General features: G+C 56.9%; 3 protein-coding genes across 3 annotated transcripts; 1 reads left to right on the top strand and 2 right to left on the bottom strand.

Annotated features, from left to right (window-relative positions):
• Positions 1-781: 781 nt before the first annotated feature.
• Positions 782-1,216, bottom strand: NCLIV_009710 (tubulin polymerization-promoting protein family member 3, related; the record flags this gene model as incomplete). Its single annotated transcript, XM_003880486.1, has 1 exon — positions 782-1,216. The coding sequence occupies one exon, from the start codon at positions 1,214-1,216 to the stop codon at positions 782-784; it is 435 nt and encodes a 144-aa protein (XP_003880535.1).
• Positions 1,217-4,210: 2,994 nt separating this feature from the next.
• NCLIV_009720 (conserved hypothetical protein) lies at positions 4,211-15,838 on the top strand (the record flags this gene model as incomplete). Its single annotated transcript, XM_003880487.1, has 12 exons — positions 4,211-6,707; positions 7,260-7,946; positions 8,252-8,687; positions 8,824-9,033; positions 9,811-10,542; positions 10,774-11,260; positions 11,704-11,851; positions 12,248-12,329; positions 12,624-13,170; positions 13,434-14,479; positions 14,884-15,010; positions 15,722-15,838. The coding sequence occupies 12 exons, from the start codon at positions 4,211-4,213 to the stop codon at positions 15,836-15,838; spliced, it is 7,116 nt and encodes a 2,371-aa protein (XP_003880536.1).
• Positions 15,839-16,991: 1,153 nt separating this feature from the next.
• Positions 16,992-18,299, bottom strand: NCLIV_009730 (conserved hypothetical protein; the record flags this gene model as incomplete). The annotated part of the gene is made up of 1 exon (XM_003880488.1): positions 16,992-18,299. The coding sequence occupies one exon, from the start codon at positions 18,297-18,299 to the stop codon at positions 16,992-16,994; it is 1,308 nt and encodes a 435-aa protein (XP_003880537.1).
• Positions 18,300-19,884: the final 1,585 nt, after the last annotated feature.

A 19,884-nucleotide genomic window follows, 5' to 3' on the forward strand; every position in this document is an offset into this window, starting at 1 on the left:
CGAATAGTGTGTTTGAGGGACCCGACAAACACGCCATTACACTCCGAAGTGTAGCGCCGACGTTTTGGTCGGCGTTTCGAGGCGAGGTGCCGCTGTGCACAGCATTTTCCCGTTGTATGCCTCCGTGCGCTACGCCGCGGGGCGACGCTCGGTATCGGGGCGTCGGAAGTTTTTCCTATATCTCACGAGGATTCGAGAGTTACTCTCATTCCTACGCCCCTCGACTCCAAGGCACCTCAGTTCTCGTTTTGCATGGCTCTACGGTCTGGCGGCAATCTGCAGGACTTTGGGCACAGTGTCACACTATATGTCTGACTTCAGAAGAATGCTGGGCGTCAGCTGCGGTTTCCAACCGACTTTTATCGTTCTCTCTGTGAATTTTGGCTACTTGCCCTAGTTCCTGGATCCAACCCTTCTCGTTGAGGCATCAACGCCTTAGCTCTTCCAGTTGACGGGTTCCACACACACACCCACGTGAGCACGCTGCGACAGGATTTTTCTGGTACCCAGAAAATCTGCCACTTGCAAAAGCACTACATACCCCTCCTTAACACAAGTTCCTTAGGTTCAACTGCATTTACTCCGGCAGAAAGGACGTTAAAACAAACTAAGCGAGGCCCCCAGCGATTATTCTCTCGCGTAGCCAGTAACCGGCCAGGGGAAACAGCTGCCACCGTCGCGCAGAAGTGGGGGAACGAACGGGAACAAGAACACGTCAGTTCACAGAACGAGAATCGGCAAAGTCGAATGTTGTCTTTTCAGGATCGAGCTAATACTTGGATTACATTTTCGTGCCTCTCACTGTTGCTGCAGATCGGTCAAGGATCTGCGAAATGTCGTTGATGTTGCCATCGACGGTACTTGGACCTCCGTTGGCATGGACCCCTGTGTACAGAGATTTATCGTCATGAAATTTGTTCGGAAGGGCTTTCGTTCCACTGTAAACGGGGCCGCTGGCTGAAGATATTTGTGCCGAGAGCTCCTGCGCAGAGACTTTCTTCTTTTCCGCGATGAGGCCGATCGCCGCCTCGAACTCGGCGAAAGTGATGGTCTTGGCGCCCTTTGCCTTCACTTTTGTGAAGACAAGGTCGGCGTCCGTTGTCGTGTAGTTCTTGTCAAATACCTTGCAGTCCTTACACAACTTCACAAATGTACGCCCGTCCATAGCGGGCGCGTCGTGAGTGAATGATTTGAACACGCCGTCGAGACCCGACATGGTTACCTCTGTGTATCCTCGATTCGCTCTGTCACTGTAGTTCGCAACACAGAGAGAGCTGCTCTGCGTAAAGGCAAACCTATTAAAAATGTGTCACGGAAAAAGAAGTGACGAGTAAGAGTCGATGATGTGAACCAAGGGATTGAGGGGCCCCACTGACGTTGACGCCATGTCCCGTGGGCCACCGATTACCCCGAGACGGGAGGAGAGGCAGTGAACGGCAGCCGCAGCTCGCGCCGCACGGGGCCGTCCACAGCCAACTGGGGCCCACAAAAGTGCACCCATCTCTTACTGGAGATGCATCCGCGTCATTGAGAAAGATGTTGCGTTCCTGTCAAGCTGCACGACCCCGAGGGACTCGACATCAGCTTGAATCACAACCTGGTGTATACGGAGAGAAGCAGTGTGTTGAAGCTGAGCTTTCCGTGTGGTGTCAGAGAAACCGAGGGAAGTCTCCCGCGACGGTCTTTTTCTAGCAGCTTCCAAGGCAATCTTCGCGGTCTCGTCTCTTGAGTAATTCCTGGCATGACTGTCCACGTCGGAGATATCCCACTGGTGGGCCAGCGAGAGCCTTGGCCACGAACGAGCAATCATCTTCACAGGAACCTTCGGTAATTTTGTGTTTTTCATCCCCGAGTCGTGGACACATGCTTGGCATGCTTTGGGAACTTGAAAAGGTTCCCATGAAAGTTTTGAATTCTTTGGTTCAGCGAGGCACAGAGAAAGGAACCAGCAGAGCTGGCCCGCGCTGACCGTTTCTGCCTGCTACTTGACATCTACGTGGTTGCACACCACTGGCGACAATTTTCGCCCGCGCTTAGCTGGCGTAACTCCTTTTCAATCGCGTGTGTTTTGGTGATACACGGCGTCCCACCCTCATTTTGGTGTTCAGTCACGACGGGCTGGACATCTCGTTGCAGTTCCACGCTAATATTCGTCTGTTTTAACACATACAGCGATCAGCGAGTGCGGGAAACCCTTCTTGGCGACCGATGGCCGCAGGTGCTGCTTCAGGTTTCACCTCAAGAAATATCGTGTCGAACGAGTTGGTTCGTAGGGCGCGACAAAGGTTCGATAGCATATGGTAAAATTTCAGAAGTGGGCACCCAGACAAGTACCTCTTGGGGGAAAACAGGGGAAAGTAGTTTTATATGCGTCATTTATTTCACTTGCCAGTGGACCACAGCGGTGACAACGGACGGACGTGGTAAAGGCGCGCCGCTAAGCTGAGTGACCAGGATTCCCGTTTGCACTGCACACTAGTAGTCACATCGACAGATGAGCCCGCATGACGTCTTTGGTGTAACATGCCACCGGCACAGATTATACGTGGTCCTTCAGGAATCTGCTAGACAGCCATATGCCTACCCCACCACAGGCTCGGCTTTTTGTACATGAACAATATAGCAATCAAAACTGAGCCCGATGGGTGCTTGGGGACGCAGCAACAAATTCTTTGTCTGAAGTGGCCGTCGGCTGCTGAGGCACCACGTGAGCCGAACCTCGGTGGCTACTGGAGAGAAGTGGGGTTTCTGAGGCCAAGGAACAGAAGCCACATTTCCACTAGCACGGGAGAGTCAGCGGGGCACCGCCGCTACGAACCATCCGGGCGCATGAAAGGACGCTCGGTTCATCAGCGGCGGACCGTTGTTTTTCCATGCGTCGGAAGTGATCCAGTCGCTCGATCCCTTGCCCATGCTAGTGACGAGCGGAACAGAGTGCCTCCCTCGGCGAGAGGGTCTCTCGGGAGAGATATCATGCATAAAACAGAGATACATGGGATACAGCGGCCTGTTTACGAGGGTGGAGCTGTACTTTTCTGTGCAGAATCTCTTCCACTCTGAAAAAAAGCCCCACTGAGTAAGTATCTCGAGCGCGTTGTCTAGCCTGAGCGAAATTTTGGCAGCACTTCGGGTCTTTCGGACATGTTACGCAGAAAAGCCGTAGAGTTGATGTCTGAGCGTTACGCGCCGCCGCCCGGTGTGCTAGTAGAAACGAGAACCAAGGTCGACATTGCCGCACCGGCGGCTAGGACAACCGCTGAGCGCCAAGGCGCACCTCGATGAAAAGCGATTTACGAGAGATTTTCTTGATGAAAAATTTATGCACACTGCAGCGGCTGGAGAAAGCGGAGGAAACGCGTTTAGGCAGCACTGCTTGTCGACAAAATATTCATTTGTTTACCTTCATGCATATGCACTGGAGCTCCTGGGGCTTGTGGCCGGTACGGTGGCCCCAGGTGACTTCGCAAAACACAGCCAGGAGTCGAAAGGACTACTCGCGGATGTTAGCAGTCTACGGTCGGCGTTCCCGAAAGGCATGCCCCAAAACTAAAAAAGTCCAAGAACTCTGAAGAAACCGTGTGCTTTCACAAAGGGTATTCTCGCTCCTCTTCAGTTTGCGGCTTTGCCTTGCGTGGTAAGCGGGCTTTCTTTTTGGCGTGCCCAGCGCAGCTTTTCCGGTGTCTTCTTCCACTCGTCTTCCCAGCCGTTTACAAAGATACACTTGAATATGATGTCCCCCCTTCAGTTGTCTCAGAGTGTCTCTGCGACTCAATATCGGATGCAAGCACTTGAATTTCGTGAATGCGTGACTCTTCTTTCCTCTCAGCAACACGGACCCCAGCGCAGGAGTGTGCGTTTTCCCGATGATGGCACACGCACGTGACGCGAGAGAGTCACCAAGAAACACCCGCCCGTGCAATTTTGGCTGGTGTCTAATCCCACCGGTCCCTTTTCTTTGTTCACTTGAACTAAGCAGCTTTGGGCATCCCTGCGATTGCTTTTGATGCACGATTTTGAAGCCGATGTGCCTCGCGCTTGCTCCCCGGCCGAGTAGGGAGGATGGCTCTACTGTTGAGAGCAACATTGGATCAGCAGCATCGTTGAGATGCGCTGCATGGCATCCTAGCAGACGGTCCTTCCCAGGGAGGCCCCAGCCAGCGGCCGCTTGAGCGGATGGACACGGCGCTGTTTCCCATCCCGACATCCAAACATGCCTGCCGAGCGTGGCTTGGAATCCCCTCGGGGAGCATCTGCCCTCGCGACGGGAGCAGCTTGGCCTCGAAGTCGGGATCCATCTCATCAGGTGACTCACCCTAGTCGCCCTTGGCAGTTCTCGGCTGCATCTGGTCAAATGAGCGGAACGTACTCACAAGAGCCACCCGGTGGAATCCGTGGACAAGCAGGCGAATGCGCGCCGGTGTCCGTACACCGCCTGGATGAGTCCAGCGAGCACTGGGAAGACTCAGCTTCTCCTTGGCCTTCCCTCCAGCGTTCGCCGGTTCCTTCTCTGTCGACAGAGCCAGGAGCGGCGCCAGGCAGATTTGTGCCGAAGCCAAGCACTCTCGACCCTTACGAACACGACAGGCGTTTTCTTCCGCATGCAGAGTGCGCGCACGGCCGAGACTGTATGCCTGGCCAGAGCACGAGTTCCTTCTCTTCCTCTCTCTCTGGAGCTTCACCGAGCGTTCATGGCTTTCCCTCCGACTCGCGGAGCTGCTTTCCGTCTGTCTCGCCTTGCACAGCCCAGATTCCTCCAGAGGCTGCTGCAGCCTCGCCTCTGCACGCTTCTGGACTCTCCCTCGGCTCCGCGTCTGTTTCCTCCCCTCTGCTGTCCCGTCTTCTTCTCTCCATTCTGACCAGCCAGTCGGACGCGACACGGGTTGCTGCGCTCCTCAAGCTCGAGGCACTCGCGGTGGACCTCCTCGCCGATACGCGGCGGCTGCACATGACGCTGACTGTTCTGGACGCCGTCCTCTGCAATGCGGTTCCCGTCGCGGTCGTGGCCTTGAGTCCGAACGTTCCCGACCCGTCTGAGCCTTCGCCCCGCGAACTCCGCGACCGTCTGCCCGCGGCGTCTCCCCTCGTCTTTCCGGAGGCGTCCAGCGGAGCCCGCGGCTCCGCAGCAATGCCTCGACCAGCCGCGCCTGGCACAGCTGCTCCGTTCCCGCAGAGCCCGCCGACTGTCCCGTCTCTCTCCGGTACCGACACGGAGGCGCGGCTTTTGCACCGATCTTCCCTCGAGCAAACCGATCCCTTTTCGCAGTCGGGGAGTCACGGCCCAAGCGACGGTGCGGGGGCCTCGCATGAAGAGCCCTCTCCTCCGGGACTTGCTCGTTCTTCGCCGGCGCACAGAGTGCGGAGCGGAACCACAAAATCTCGGGTTGGAAGCGCGACCGGTCGGAACCTGTCCCCAGTGAAGGCGCCCCTGGGTTTCAGACGCGATGCAGGCGTTGATGCCGATCCGCAAAGTGTCTACTGCGATGGACCGGCCGTGCACTTCACGGCTCCTGGCGCCGTCCCGGACAGCCGGCGGAGCCCGGGAGAGCGCGGCCTGGCGGCTGGATCGGGCCGAGAATTTGCGTGCGAGAAGACAGACGACCGAGCTTCGGATCCCAACCGGAATCTAGACAAGTGTTTGGCCGGCTTCTCGACCGACGAACTTTCTGCAGTTGTCCAAATTGACCTGTCCACCGAGTCCCCTTTTTTGGACGGAGCAGATCCGGTTGGCCCAGACGCGCGGGAGTCCGGCGGCGACGACGTCCATTCCGCAAGACTTGCGTTCGAGGCCGAGGCGAGGAACACATCGCGGCCGCGGGCGTCCCTTCACGACCGCCTTCTCTTCCAGGACCAAAGCGCTGAGGGCGAAAGCTGGAGACGGGACGGGCATTTGCGCGAGCGACGCGGAGACCAGACGGACGCTGAAGGCGAAGAGGGCGAAGCTGATGCAAGGCAGGGCTATGAGGCGTCGGGAAGCTGCTTTCAGACCCGCGCGGCAGCCGGTGGCCGGGGCGCAGGAATGCCTTCACGCGTGAGCTCGCCTGCACGGAGTTCTCACGTGAACAGCACTTTTCGCGGTGCCGCGCATGGCCAGAGAACGCGCCAGCATCAGGGCACGCCTTCTACGTACGCCCCGGGAGCGGCGTCTCTTACGTGTCTCGACCCCGCTGTAGGCGGCTCTTTGCCCTCGAGTGGAGTCGAACCCGAAACTCACATAGACGTTATGAGCCGCCAGGTTGACAGCTCCAGAACGCTCCACCCACCTCAGCCCCCCCCAGAAGATACATCTCGTCATTCGGCGTCTGGTGCGCTCCAGAGGGAACGCCTTTCGCGCTCCTTCGCGAACGCTCCGGGGCCGGCAGCCTCGTCTCTCAGGGGCGGAAGTGGTGCAAAGACGGGGAAGAGCCCCGCGTGGCCGACTCAGCACCCGCGCCAAGACACCGGGCACTCGTGCGAGACTCTTCCGACCTTTTGTCCCCGCCCTTCTCTAGTTGTGGGCCAGCCGTTCTCGGCTGTCGCCCGCCTCGTATGCATGCAGGTCTACACTGCGATCTGCGTCTGCCTGGACCTCGTCCTCATCGCCCCAGAGTGGGTGGAGCGACTGATGGGGCTCCTTCACTCGATTCTCCGGCGCACGAGTGTCCATGAGGATGCAGTCTTCCGGAGTTACGCATGCGACTGTCTCCAGGAGTTAGAGCGAAACTGTCCAGGTCGGTTCTCTGGCCCTGCAAGGCTGTATCGAGGCGATGTGTAGAGCGAACGAGCAAACAGGCTTCGTGTGCATGCATGCAACTCTATGCATGCTTTTACGGGGGGGTCCGCACGCACCGCTGCACATCCGGCTTTTCATAGGGCTACAGACGCATGGAACCCACTTCCGGGAGGTTTCGAACCGCCTGTAGGCTGAACACCCGGTCATGGGTTTTTAAGAGTGCAAACCCCAAGCACAGGAAGGCTCTCGACTTCACCACGCACCTTGCCTGCGTGCGTCTCGAATCAGCGTTTTGGGGGCACACGAGCAAGCACTCACGACTACGGAGGCGCTACGAAACTGTCGCACCCGTTTTCCCACTTGAAGGGTTTCGCAGGGACGAAACAGTCCCCTTACCCTCGCTCCCCGACCTGGAGAGGAGCTCGAAAGCTTCCGGCACACCTATAGGCGTGTGTGCGTGCCTGAAGCGGCTGAGCGCGCGGCTCGTGACTGCGGTGAACGCTCTCTCCGATGTTTCAGCCAGAGTCTTTCCCCTCCTTTCTTCCTGCAGGGTTGCTGTCGGCTTTCCTCGGGCCCGACTGGTTCGCGGGCCCCGGACTCGTTTCCACCTTGAGCACCACGACGCTGGAGCGCGTGTCTGCTTCGCCCAAGAAATCCAGACCGTCGCCTCTCCTGTCGTCTCCGGCCGCAAACGCGCGACCCCTTTACCTCCTCGATCTGCTCCAAACCGAACGGCAGCACGTGGCAGAGGCTTACGCAGGTCTGCTCGTGACGTCGGCGAGGCACGCCACAGAAATGCTCGTCCAGGAGGCTGCAACCTGTCTCGTCGAGACGCGTGAAGAAGGCCTCCACGACTTCGTCGCTAGGGCTCCACGGGCGCTGCATGCAGCCGCTGACGCGGTGAGCCGCACGGACGACGGCCCCCTCGACGGACTGCCGCCACCCAGCGGCGCGGCAGCACACGCGGCGGTTCCCCAATCCAACCGAGCAGCGAGGCCTGGGGACGACGGCGCCCGAGCCTGGCCGCATGCGTGCCCGCCGAGTCCCCTGTCGGGCCGCGCGCAGTCGCCTGGCGCACTGCGGCCGAGCCGCGGGGGGAACGCGCCGTCTTTGCGCGACCAGCTCTGGGAGCCGTGCCCGAGCGTGGCTCGACCTGAACAGCCCCGCGCGTCGAACAGCCGAGACAGGCCCCGAAGGCGCGACGTCCTTCGCGCCGACGCCGACAGGTGTTTCCGAAGTAAGCCACCCGTGACCACGTGCAAAAAAGGCACTTATACCAAAGGGGAAACCGGTTGGTGCCGTCCCGAGGGTGAGAAGTTGGACTAGCCGTGCACACCTACGCCTCCGCCGGTCTGTGTAGGGCGCTGTCTCCCACGTGCCTGGATCTTGCTTCCCAGCGATGTCTGCTTCCAGACACTTCCTTTGGAGCCTGCGTTCTCGAGACACGCGCGTCGCGGCTTGTCGCCTTTCTGTCCCGTCTCCTCGCGCTCGGTCTTCACACGCGTCGCGACTTGTCGCCTTCCTGTCGTTTCTCTGTTCCAGTCTCACTAGTTGGCGTTTCGCTGCTGCCGCTCTTGCCCCTCGAGTTTCCTTCTTCTCTGGGCACCCTCGCGCGCTCGTGCCTCTCTGGCCCCGCGGGTTCAGGGTGGTTTTCCGCCTGCGCTTTCGGCAGCCCTCTGGGGAAGTCGCCCGTGGATGCCTTCGCTCCCAGCGGTCCTCAGCGCCCGTGCCTCCCTGACACGGCTTGGAACGCATTCGCCTCGAAGGGCCTCGCGCCCGAGGCACTCTCTGGACCCGCGGCCGCGCTCGCTGGCCTGGCGTCGTTAGACCCAGGGACAACGTGCTTCCCGCCCCCGCGCCTCCCTCGGCGGTTCGTCACGAGTCTTCTCCGCGCACTCGCCGTCGTCCTCGACGGTTTCTGGTGGTTCGGCGAGTGGACGCAGCTCCACGTGGTCCGAAACCTCGTCTTCTTCTCCAGGTGAGAAGGCGCGCTCGTTTCCGCGGCTGACGCTCTTGTGATGGCCTGCGCGTGTCCCCAGAGAAACGCTCGCCGCGCTCTGGAGGCCGCCGAAGAGGCGCGGCTTTGTGTGTGCTGTGTTTCGCGGACTTCCCAGACTTCTCGGACTTCCGCCAGCGGTTACAGTTGACCCGTTACTTCCGCTCCTCTACTCAGATCGACCGCCCCTCGTGCACGCGTTTCTGCGCCTCGTGGCTGAGTATCCGCACTCGCTCAACCACGTCGTCGTCCGCCTCGTGCACCAGAAAGTCAGAGACCTCGCAACGAATCCGAGTCTGAAGCCTCATTTTCGGATCCTCGCGCTCAGGTCAGTTCGCCGAGGAGCGGGGGGTGAAAAGGTCGACGGGAGGGGGAGAATGCCGAGAAATACAGAGACAGCGAAGCGGCGACCGGAGACAGCGCGCAGGCACTGTGGCCGAAGAAAAGGACAGGCGAGAGGGCGAAAGCAGACAAGAGAGCACACCAGAGAAACCGAGAGAAGGAACGCTCGGCGGATTCGGAGGACACCGAAAAACATGCCAGCGAGAACGGGGAGGAGGGAAGGGAAAGCGAGGGAGACAAACCGAAAGCGGTAGAAAGGCAAGGCGAGACCCAGTCGCACTAGGGCCTCCCAACTACCCCCTAGACAGTTGGCCCTTTCTGTTTGACGCCAAACAGCTCGCGGGATCGACTACAGCTCCACACCGATGTGGGCCCGACGCATTGCGTCCGTGGAAGTCGATACTCGCGTGGTTCTGTTCCCCGTTTTCGACACGTCGCAAATCGTCCGAACGACTCCGTTTTCCCCTCGCCCTTGCGAATCCACTCTCACGTTGTTCCTCCTACAGCAAATAGAACAAAACCAGGGGCATCCGATCTGGCTGCTTCACTGCTCTTCCTCGCGGGTCATCGGTCCCTGTTTCGCGCTCTTCTCCTGCTTTGTGCCTTGCTTCTTTCTGTCCTTAGTTGTTCCTGTTCGCGCGTGCGCGTCTTCCGTATGCGCATCCTTGGATCTGTGCGCTCTCTCTGGTTTCTCCGTCGTCTCGCCGGTGTCTCCGTTTCGCCTCATCTCTCCTCCATCTGTGCGTCGGCGCTCTGTTTCCAGATGGCTCTTGGCGCTGTTTGATCTTCCCCTGTTTGCGCCGCTTTTCTTTCGCTCCCCGCCGTCTTTTCTCTATCCTTCGGCCGGAGACAGCACAGCAGTCAAGGAACACCTTCTCCAGTTGCTGCTCGTCTACTACCATCGTCGCGGCCGCTATCTCTCAGCAGCGTTGCAAACCCCTTCTCGCCCCGCCTTCGCCCCTTCTCCGCTTATGCTGTCTCGGAACGTTTCCCCGCAAATCTCGGCCTCGCCCGCCTCTCTCCTCTCTGCGGGGCATGCGGAGCCGGGGCTGAGAGGGAGGGAAAACGGTCGGTTCGAAGACCGGCTGCCGTCCATGAATCCGCTGCCTCTCCAGAGCTGCTCCCGCATCAGGCATTCGCTGTCTTCCGTGGACCTCGGGAACGCGGGAAGACCAGACCTTTTTTCGCCAGCTGGGGCTTTCGAATGCTTTCCCAATGCGACAAGTGCGAGGCGGCACGGCCAGGGCGGGAGGAGCGAGCGTCCGCACACCGTGGATTTCGACGCGTTTCACCGTGCGAGCGAACGCGCCGCTGCTGCCTTCGCTGGACTGCCAGAAAACCTCCTGGATGTCTGTGAGATCCTCCAGGAATTCCGGTACAGCACAGGCCCCGTCGGGGCCCATGCAGTCGTCTATCGCTTCCTGCTACGCCTTCTGCAATTCCCAGGCCAGCCGCTGCGGGAGAAGGTCCACGCGTTCATCTGCGAACAACTGAGGTTCGTTCCATCCGCCTGAGACGCCCTGTCCTGGCCCGTTTGTGGACTGTCCGCGCGTGCGTTTCCTCTGCTGCGTCCTCCAGCTGCCTCAAACTCCGCTTTTCTCGGCGCCGCCGTCCCTCTGTTCCGCTGTGTCGGGTTCTCGCCTCTTTCCGGCTTTTCCTCAGCCTCCGCTTCTCTCTCGCTGTCCGCCGGTGGACCTCCGGCGTTCGGGTGTCGCTGCGCTGACAGTCCGCCTCCCACGCTCCCTATTTCGCCGTCCTCGCGGCCGCTGTACACGATGTCTTTCCTCGATGTGCCGCCTGTGTCTTCCAGATCTCAACCCACCATGTTGATGGCAAGCACCTTAGCCCTCATGCATCACCTGTCGAAATGCCGCTCTTCCGCCTCGGCGCCTCCGCCCTCGTCTCGGGACGCTTTGGAGTTTGACCCAGGCCAGCGCCGGTGGCGGAGCGTCGTGGAATCCCAGTCGGCGGTCGCGTACTCGCTGCTTCTCTCCCTTGGGGAGTTCGTGAAGAGGCTGGAACCGCCTTCCCACATTCCCCAGTTCTTCCCGCTGCTGCTGCGCCTCGCGATCGAGCCCGTTGTCTCGCCGCACATGGTCCTCCAGGCGCTCCATCGCCTCGTCGACGTCTCTGCGCGCGGCCCGCGGGGCACGCCAGCGGACGACCGAGAGCAGTGGGAAGTCGGCATGAAACTCCTCGCCATCTGCAGACAGGTGAGGAAACCGCGCCTCACACTGGGCGCCACCGTGCATGCGACATTCTTCAAAGCCGCGTGGCCTCGACATACACTCTTGAATATATGGAACTACACACACAAAAAGGTTCCTATTCATATATATATATATATATATATATATATATATGTGCACGTGTAAATGCGTAGGGAAACTTCCCTGTTGGTATACATAACTACGGGCACGAATGCATATGTAAATATATATGTATGTATATGTATACGTGTACCGTGCATGTATGTCCTATCTTCTTGTTCTCTTGTTCTCAGTCTCCCTTGGGTTCGGCTCGGGGTTTTCCTGTTTGGCCTTTCGGGCGAAACCGTAGAGAGCCGTGGGGTTTGCAGACTGTGGTGTTTGCCGCTTTCGCTGGCGTACGCGCTCCATGATTGTCCTCGTCTTTTGATGCGTTTCGGTCTCTCCAGCTGCTCGTAACGCACAGCCAAGCAAGGCTGTATGAAGGGCTGAGCCGCCTGCTCCTGGAGTTCGCAGAGACTACGCCGTGCATCGATTTGAGAGACAATGCCGTTTTGCTTCTCAAGGTCTTTACCCACGCGGGACGGCTTCCTCTCAGTAAGTTCGGATCTCGCCCTAAAAAAGCGACCCGGATGGCGAGCGCGCGCACACGTTGACGAAGTAGCCCGTTCTCGTCCTTTGCGTCGCCGTCTCCGCTCCGGTGGTCCTTCAGGTTCCCGTGTCCTTTCGGCATATCCCAGCGCTCCGTGTTTTTTTGTGTTTTTTATTTTGGCCCTTGCCTTCTGTTTGATGTATCTTCTCGGGCGTCGTGCCCCGTCGCCGGTTTCGTCTGTTCTTATAACGGTAAAGCAGTGCCGGCCTCGACTGGATTCCTTTCTTCTCCGTCCGTCCCTCGCTCTTTCCATTCCTTTCCGTTCTTCTCTTCCGATCTCACAGTCGGAAGTTTCTGTTTTCTTCCGCTCTGGCGTCTCTTCTCCCTTCTGATCCCTCCAGAGTTGCTGCTGTCCCGAGGAGACCAGCAAATGTTGCCGCTGATGCATCGACACCTAACGTGTGTCTTCCCGTCTACGTATCGGTGAGTGTTTCGCTCATATCTCTTGGACAGGGAGAAGAGAGATGACGCACAGGAATCGCCTGTAGAGGGGAGGGGAGGACGCACAAATAAACACGGGGTTCGACAGAAGGAAGCGGAGAAAGAAGCTGCGAGTCGTAGGAAGCGACGGAGTTCGACATGGAGTCATGCTGAACAGAGCCAGGGAGGACAGATACGGGTACGGCGGAGAGCAGACGCGTCGTGTTTTCTTCTTCTCTGCACTTTTTCCAGCTGGCATTCTTTGTGCCGGCCTAAGCGTGTTTCGTGTGTACGCAGAATTGAGGGCCCATTGCCCTTCCTAACTCTGGAGAAGTCGCGCCGAGAGCGTCGAGAAATGTGTGGTTTGTCAGACCACCAGGCTGCCTTCTTCCTGTCTACAGCCTTTTACACTCCAGGCGAGGCGGAGGCAGTGGCGGACGTGTTTGTCTTCTTCGATGAAAACCGCGGCAACAGCGCGTGGGCCGACTGCGTACCCTTCTTTCTCGAGGACGTCGCGGCTTCCTCCGCGTCTGCAGAGCGAAAGTTCCCGACCCGCCGAAATCGGAATTACACCGTCAGAGAAGAGACAGACGCGCGCCGAAGAGACGCCTTACAGATGAACGGAGACCCCGCGAGGGTGGCGGAGACGCACGTGGCAACTTGCGAGAGATCTTGCTTCTCTGCGTTCCAGAAATTCTATGCCACGTGCTATGAATCCGACGACAAAACGATCACTCTGCTCAACACGATGCATGCGCACTCGGGACACCACAGCGAAGCGAGAGTGTGGCGCTCTGCTGCGTTCGCTGCCGCCGACAAGTTGTCACGACCTGGACGAGACGAGGTAAATCGGTGCATAGTTTCCTGCGTTGCAAATAAATCCGATCTGGGAACAAGAGAGACTTCCCCCGACGCGTTGCATTTCGCTTCTGAAGGAACACAGGCCTTTCCCGTTCACGACCCTTCTCGACAGCCGCCGTTCGTCGCTCTCCGGTCCATACCGGCTCGGGGTTTCGGGGTCGGGAATGCCCCGCCAAAACCTAGCGACGAATTCGCTTCTCGTGCATCTCGCATTTCCCGGTGTGCTGATGCGTGCGCTCAACGCAGGGACACGACGGCACCAACCGCGATCTTTGCCAGTCCGGTCGTCAGTCGACGCGGAGCGGCTTCCTCGCCCGTCTGCAGCGCATTTGCGCATCTTCTCCGGTGATTGTTCCACCTGCTGCGGAGGCTGCGTCTGAGCTCGACAACGTTTCCCCTTCGCCGAACGGTTCTCTCAGCACATCTCTTTTGTCTTCTCAGGCTGCAACGGGAGAACACCAGCCATCACGAGCCGCCCTGTCCTCGGGGTCTCTAGCTGGTCACGCACGTCTGTCTCCCTCGCCGTCGTTCTCGCCCTTCCTAGGCTCCAGTTGGTTTGTGGTGGACCTCTACCGTGCATTCGTGACGGCGACTCCGTTCTTCATTCGCATCCCCTTCTGTCTGCGCTTCAAAAGCCCCAGGGACTGTCGCAAGGGACAGCCCGTCCGGTATCTCAGTCGTGGTGCATCCTCGTCTTCGCCGAACTCGTCACGTCCCCAAAACACGTCTTTCGCCACGTCTGCCCGCGGCTCGGTTCCTCCCGCAGCTGCGAGGGACAGAAGCGAGCCGTGGGAAAACGAGGCCGCCGGGGGCGTGAGCGATGAAGTGGACGGACCGTTCGAGGGCCGGGGGCTGGCCGGCACGAGGGCAGATGGCCGCGCAGTTCAGAAGAATGCAGGCGACCAGAGACAGCTAGGAGGATCCGGTTTCCTCGTCCACCGGCTCGACGCGCGCCGTGCTGATCACAGGAGTGCGTCCCAAGGAATGCTGACGGAAGAAGCCGCCTCGATACCGGACAGCGGCCCTGGCGCTCACGGCCACCGCGTGGCGCTCGCCGATGTCGATCTGCCCCTTTTGACAGAGCTCTATGGGATTGAGTTGATTTTCAGCCACTCCGAGGATTACGCGCCCATGAGAAGTGTCCGCCTGCCTTTTCTTCAAGACGCGTCTGTCCTGGCGAAGGCTCGAGATTCTGACGGGACGAGACGGGTCAGACGCGAAGTGGCCGAAGTGGATGAAGACGAAGAGGGCCGCGACCAAGGTTTCCCATTCATGTACAAAATCGTGCTCAAGTAAGAGAAGAAACGTCGCGTGTCCGCCGAAAGCGAGGATGCCTCCCCTCAGGAAGACGCAGCACGAGAAACGCCGCCTTGCACTGCAGTTCGAACTCTCGAGAGGAGAGAACAAGCGCGCAACGACGCAAACCGTCTTCCTCAAGCTGGGCGAGGCCCGGACACAAATAAAATGCAGGATTCACGGCTAGGTAGTCACCCCTGAGAAGGATGATCGCGCAGCTTGATAGACAACACTCAAAGCTGTGTCTCACAGCATGCCAGCAGAATGGTTCCTTGTCTGCTCTGACAACTGCAAACTGACAGACATTCACGAGTTGATCCGTCGCTAGGTCGAAGATCAATGGCAAACCCCTCAAACGTCGTGGCTTTGCCGCTGTCAGGAATGTTATGTGTGCATGCAGACTGCAGCCGCAGCAGCCCGTACCCGCAAGCATAGCGGTCGATGTACGGTTCAGCGATGCCGCGGGTGCGCTTTTCTACGGTCAGCTGGAGACTTTCTCAGTTTCGTTCCAGGACCTCTTCTTGCCAGTAAGTGCTTCGATTTTCGCGATGTCCATCCAATGGATGGCATGGCACGTCTGATCTCTGGCGGGAATAGCGGGGCAAGGGAGGCAGAGGGGCTACGACATTCCTGATTCCCGTTCTTCAGAAGTCGATTTCCCATCAGGGCGAATGTGCGAAAATACCGCAGGCAGACTGCCCATACAAGCCACTCAGTGGCTGCATGCGCTAAAGCCTCTCGTCGGTGTAGTGTGTCATCGTTTAATCAACGGAACGCTCGCAAATCTGTCCATCCCTCCAGTGGCACGTGCAAGGCCTCTGCTACTGCAGAACCTCGGGAAAGCATATACATTCTTCCGGTATGCGAAAATTCTTGAAGTCTACGGTAGTGTCCAGTTAGTGAGTAAATGGTTGACAATCTTGTTACCAAGCCTTGGGGAAATTGTCTTGTGTTTTCCTTTGCTCTCGCAGGTATGCGCACCCCCCTCGTTCTGGGCGCCTCTCTTTCAGCACCTTTGGGCTGATTCAAGCCTCCACAGATCAGTGAAGGTCAGTTGCTTCACATCTGTCTCATGATCACCGTCGCTACCAGCATGCGGTGTGCAATTTTGAGACCAGTAGGAGCTCATGAAACGAGTAAGATGACCATGAAAAGAGTGTTGCGTGAGGTCACAGCTTGAAGGAAGGCCGCATTTGTCAAGCGTGGCTTTCCACCCCATGATCGCCCTGTTTTTGCAGATACTCGAATTCGACCGAGACACTGTTCAAGATATGATAGAGATGACACTGAGACCCTTCCTGGTTGAGGATCATGTCTCAGATGACTCCGAGGATTTCGACTTCGAACAGGTATAGTCTAAGTCTCGAACAATAGTTCTGAGCGGCCATTATATGTTGTGGGCTAGGTAAAAACGGTCGTAACTCGGGAAAGGAGTGATTTCTTTCCTATTGCATTGCAACCGGGCGACCGATATGTAATGGGGAAGCAGCACATGTGTTCTTCGAACGCGTGAGATCTGTCTGCCAGTTGAGGCTGTCATCCTCGATTTCATACAACAGTATGTTGCATACTAAAGGAATAAACCAGGAAGTCTTTCAGTGTGTAGGAAGGTGGCAGTTCACTCGGATGGTGTAACCGGCCTGTGTGTGTAGCAGCATACTTTGTCCAATTTCGTGTTGCTTCCTCTTGCAGGATGAATACTTTATCCAGCCAGATTTCCAGGCGGCAACGCGCCGTTGTTCGCAGAATCCAAACTGGTCACGATGCCACGAAAGGGACCACCGGCGATGCAGTTCTCGACGAAAGAAATCGCATACCACGTCGAAGCCGCCATGTACTCGATCCCGCAGGGGAAGGGAGGGTGAAAGGCAAAGACCACCAGCAAACAATCCATGCAGTGACAGCTCACAGTCTGGTGATTTTGATTCTGGTAGCCCCTGTCGGTGCGACTCAAACAATGTCGACATGCGTTATGTGGAGGCATCGACTGATAGTGATGAGAGATGCTTGATGGAAGAGTTATGCTCAAACGAGGGCTCTGATACTTCGAGTGATAGCTCATTTTTCGTTGATGAGTATTTTTCGGAATGCGATTTTGGCGGGGAGAGTGAATTCCAGAGAGGAAGCCGGCTTTCGCACAGGAGTCGGCTTCGGCATACTCGCGATCCAAATCATCTCGTGTTTCGAGTCATAATTTTCATGCCGCCACGATATCATCTACTCCTCAAGTTTAGTGTGTCGCGAATTACGACTGTAGTTCGTCTTGCTACTGATCGGTATCAGCTTCTTGGGTACATGGATAACTTTTTCGCGGCAAGCTCACGATTGGTGGAAGCAAAGTTGGGTAGAAGTGGTGCGTCTGTGTGTCGACAAATGAATGAGTAACTTGTAGTAAGTGTGAGTTGTGACCGGTCTTCCTTCGAAGGTCTCAGTAAGAATGCGATTAACTGTAACAATTTGTTAACACTCTCACACGAAACACTTTCAGATCCACAGAAGCACTGTACATCACAGCTTTTTGCTGTATCGGTAGACAATTGGCTTCGAAGAGTAGATCTTCTTGGGAGCGGGAAGCTTTTTCGCCGGAGGCAGTTTCTTGGGAAGCGGCACGGGAACATCTCCACCACGCTTTCTGCCACCAAGAGAACGATCCTCGGCAGAACCATCTTCTGCATCACCTGCAGTGTCATCTTCTGTCAGTTCCGGAATCTCGGATTCGAGATCTTCACGAAGTTCGGCATCTTCACCTTCGCCATGATCGTGCTCAGCCCCCTCAAATTCATTCTCTTCCTGAAGCTCGGAGAAGGCACTGACCTCGTCTTCAGCTTCTTGAAGGCGTCTGTAGTAGTTGCCTTTCTTCGACGAAGCAGGAATCACCTTCTTGGGTGCTGGGCGGACGACTTTCTTCGGCGCGGGGCGAACGATCTTTTTTGGCTCAGCGCGCACGATCTTTTTAGGCGCCGGACGGATCACCTTCTTCGGAGCCGGCCGAACGATTTTCTTATGAACTGGTGGAGCTGCTTTCACCGGAATCGGAGCAGCACCTCCTCGCTTCCCGAGTTCACGCTCCTCGGAAGAGGCTTCTGGCTCAATGTCTTGCTCCTCAGAGTCTGCCCCTTCCTCGGAAAGCTCAGGTGCTTCAGAGAGACGTCTGTAATAGCCACTTCCATAGAAGCCACCCTTCTTGCCCAAATACACGGGAGCGGCGACTTTTTTAGGTTGTGGTGCTTTGACAGGAATAGGGGCACCTCCTCTCTTGTTCCCACCAAGAGCGCGTTCGCCGACAGATTCTTCTTCAATATCCTCATCGGGATGCTGGGCAGATTCTTCGGCTTCCCCGGAAAGCTCTTCCAAGTCATCGGCAACTTCTTGCAGCTTGCGGGGAACAGTTTTCTTGGGCGCGGACGGGAGGTACGTGACAGAGGCAACCTGTTTTGGTGCCGGCCTGGGAATGGGTGCAGTCTTCTTTGGCGCCGCACGGTATACGATCTTCTTCGGAGGAGCCGCCTTCTTTACCGGAGGAGGAAGCGCACTGCCGCCTCTCTTGCCAAGTTCACGATCGTCAGCGCTTTCTTCCGACTCTTGGCTGTCCATCGAGAGGTCCAGATCCTCTCCAACTCTGTCGTCTTGGAGCTGCTGCTCAATATCCTCCGGGAGCTGCTGCTCAATATCCTCCGGGAGCTGTTGCGCAATATCCTCCGGGAGCTGCTGCGCAATATCCTCCGGGAGCTGCTGCGCAATATCCTCTGGGAGCTCCTGAGCTAAGGAGCTCGCCACAAAAACAGAGAGACAGAACAAGACGAGAAATTTCTTCATCGTGCCGTTTACGTATTGCGATGTTTTCAAGCCTTTGCTTTTCTGAGAAACCGAAAAAGACTGAATGACAAGTCGAACTACAAGATTGTGTCACGCATCTTTGGAGACGATTGTTCCTTAGGTGTAGTGACACGACGCCGACTACGCTCGTCCGCAGTGAAGATCCACTAAGACGCTCCGGGTGAGTAACCATGGCTATATCTGGTGACAGTTGACCCCTACACACTGAGTCATGGATCTCTACTACGCAAATGAGCCGCCAAAATAGGTATCAAGGCATCATGTTCTCCTGTATCGGGAAAATGCACAACTGACCAGCCCCGCATGAAGAGAGTTTTGGCGGCCTGTGCGAGGCTTTCCTGCACGAAGTAAAACCGAGGTGACCGCCATCCTTGTTGCGGCAGCTAAAAAGTGGTGGCAAGCCCGGGAGGATTTGGTAGCAATGACACCTGCATAGGAGAAGCTACAGTAATCCGGATTGTTTTTCTTGTGTTGGGCAGATTTCTGTAATATATGGATTTCCTGCGCGGGGCGGCATTCACCAGCCTCTTCGATAGCAAGTCTAAACCGTGCGTTACCGGGGGCGATCTCGTAGTCTCGTAAGTTTTGTTGGGTCTGTCGAAGTCAGCACCTTTTACCACCTTCGGGACATTCGCTTCGGACCAAATTACTCTTGGCCACAGTCCGTGGTCCTGGTTCATGCCAGTGTGCATCGTAGTTTGGGGCACAGTGTGGTTCTCAGGCATCTGTGAAGATATCGTTACACGCCTTTCATAATGCTTGACCATAGCACTTTTATGCGGGAACGATTTCCAACATGACCCACGAAGTGTACGTAGCGAGTTCTCCACAAGGCTGCAACGTGGCGTGTACAACCACGGGCGATGGAATGGATCGGAACGGATGCCACACACACCATTCGGGAACTCTCTGGCATAATTATTTTCTCCTCAAAAACAGTCGAGAAAAACATGAAGGCGCGCATACTTTAAAGAACAAACGAAAGCGCAATCGGTCCTCCCAATATGACCAAATAGAGTACGGGGAGCTCTGCATCGAGCACATATCAGACTGGTGAAACTTCGGATTCTGCTGCGGGCGAGGATCCATGCTTACCACCAATCATAATTGCTTTGAAAACCAAGCCGCAGCAAAAGTGGCTCGAATCACATGGATTAAATGAAACTGCTGCACTGGATTGTGAGCTGGTTTCGTATAACGGAACCTGAGCATTCCTGCTGGTGATAACCTTCAATTACGACAGAGTTCGCTAGAACATCAAAATGGGGCGCCATTCGAGTTTTTCGGCGACTGCATCGGATTACCGATGCAGTACTCGTTATGACGCGTATACTGGCCTCACTGGCTACAAGACTTCCAGCGGAAGGGCCCCGACATCGCAACCACTACCTCCCAACACGAGTAAACGATTCACTGGGACACCCTCACGACTCTGAACTGGTTACAGAAATCTCATATCTTGAGGACGGCGGCTCTGGTGACCAGCCAGCCAAACTCAAGCATCACCAAAGTTGCTCCATTTGAACCACAAAGGTCGTTCCGCTTCAGCTGCCGTCAGAGATAG

This window comes from Neospora caninum, chromosome IV (assembly GCF_000208865.1).
Source record: "Neospora caninum Liverpool complete genome, chromosome IV".
Classification (NCBI taxonomy): Eukaryota; Apicomplexa; class Conoidasida; order Eucoccidiorida; family Sarcocystidae; genus Neospora; species Neospora caninum.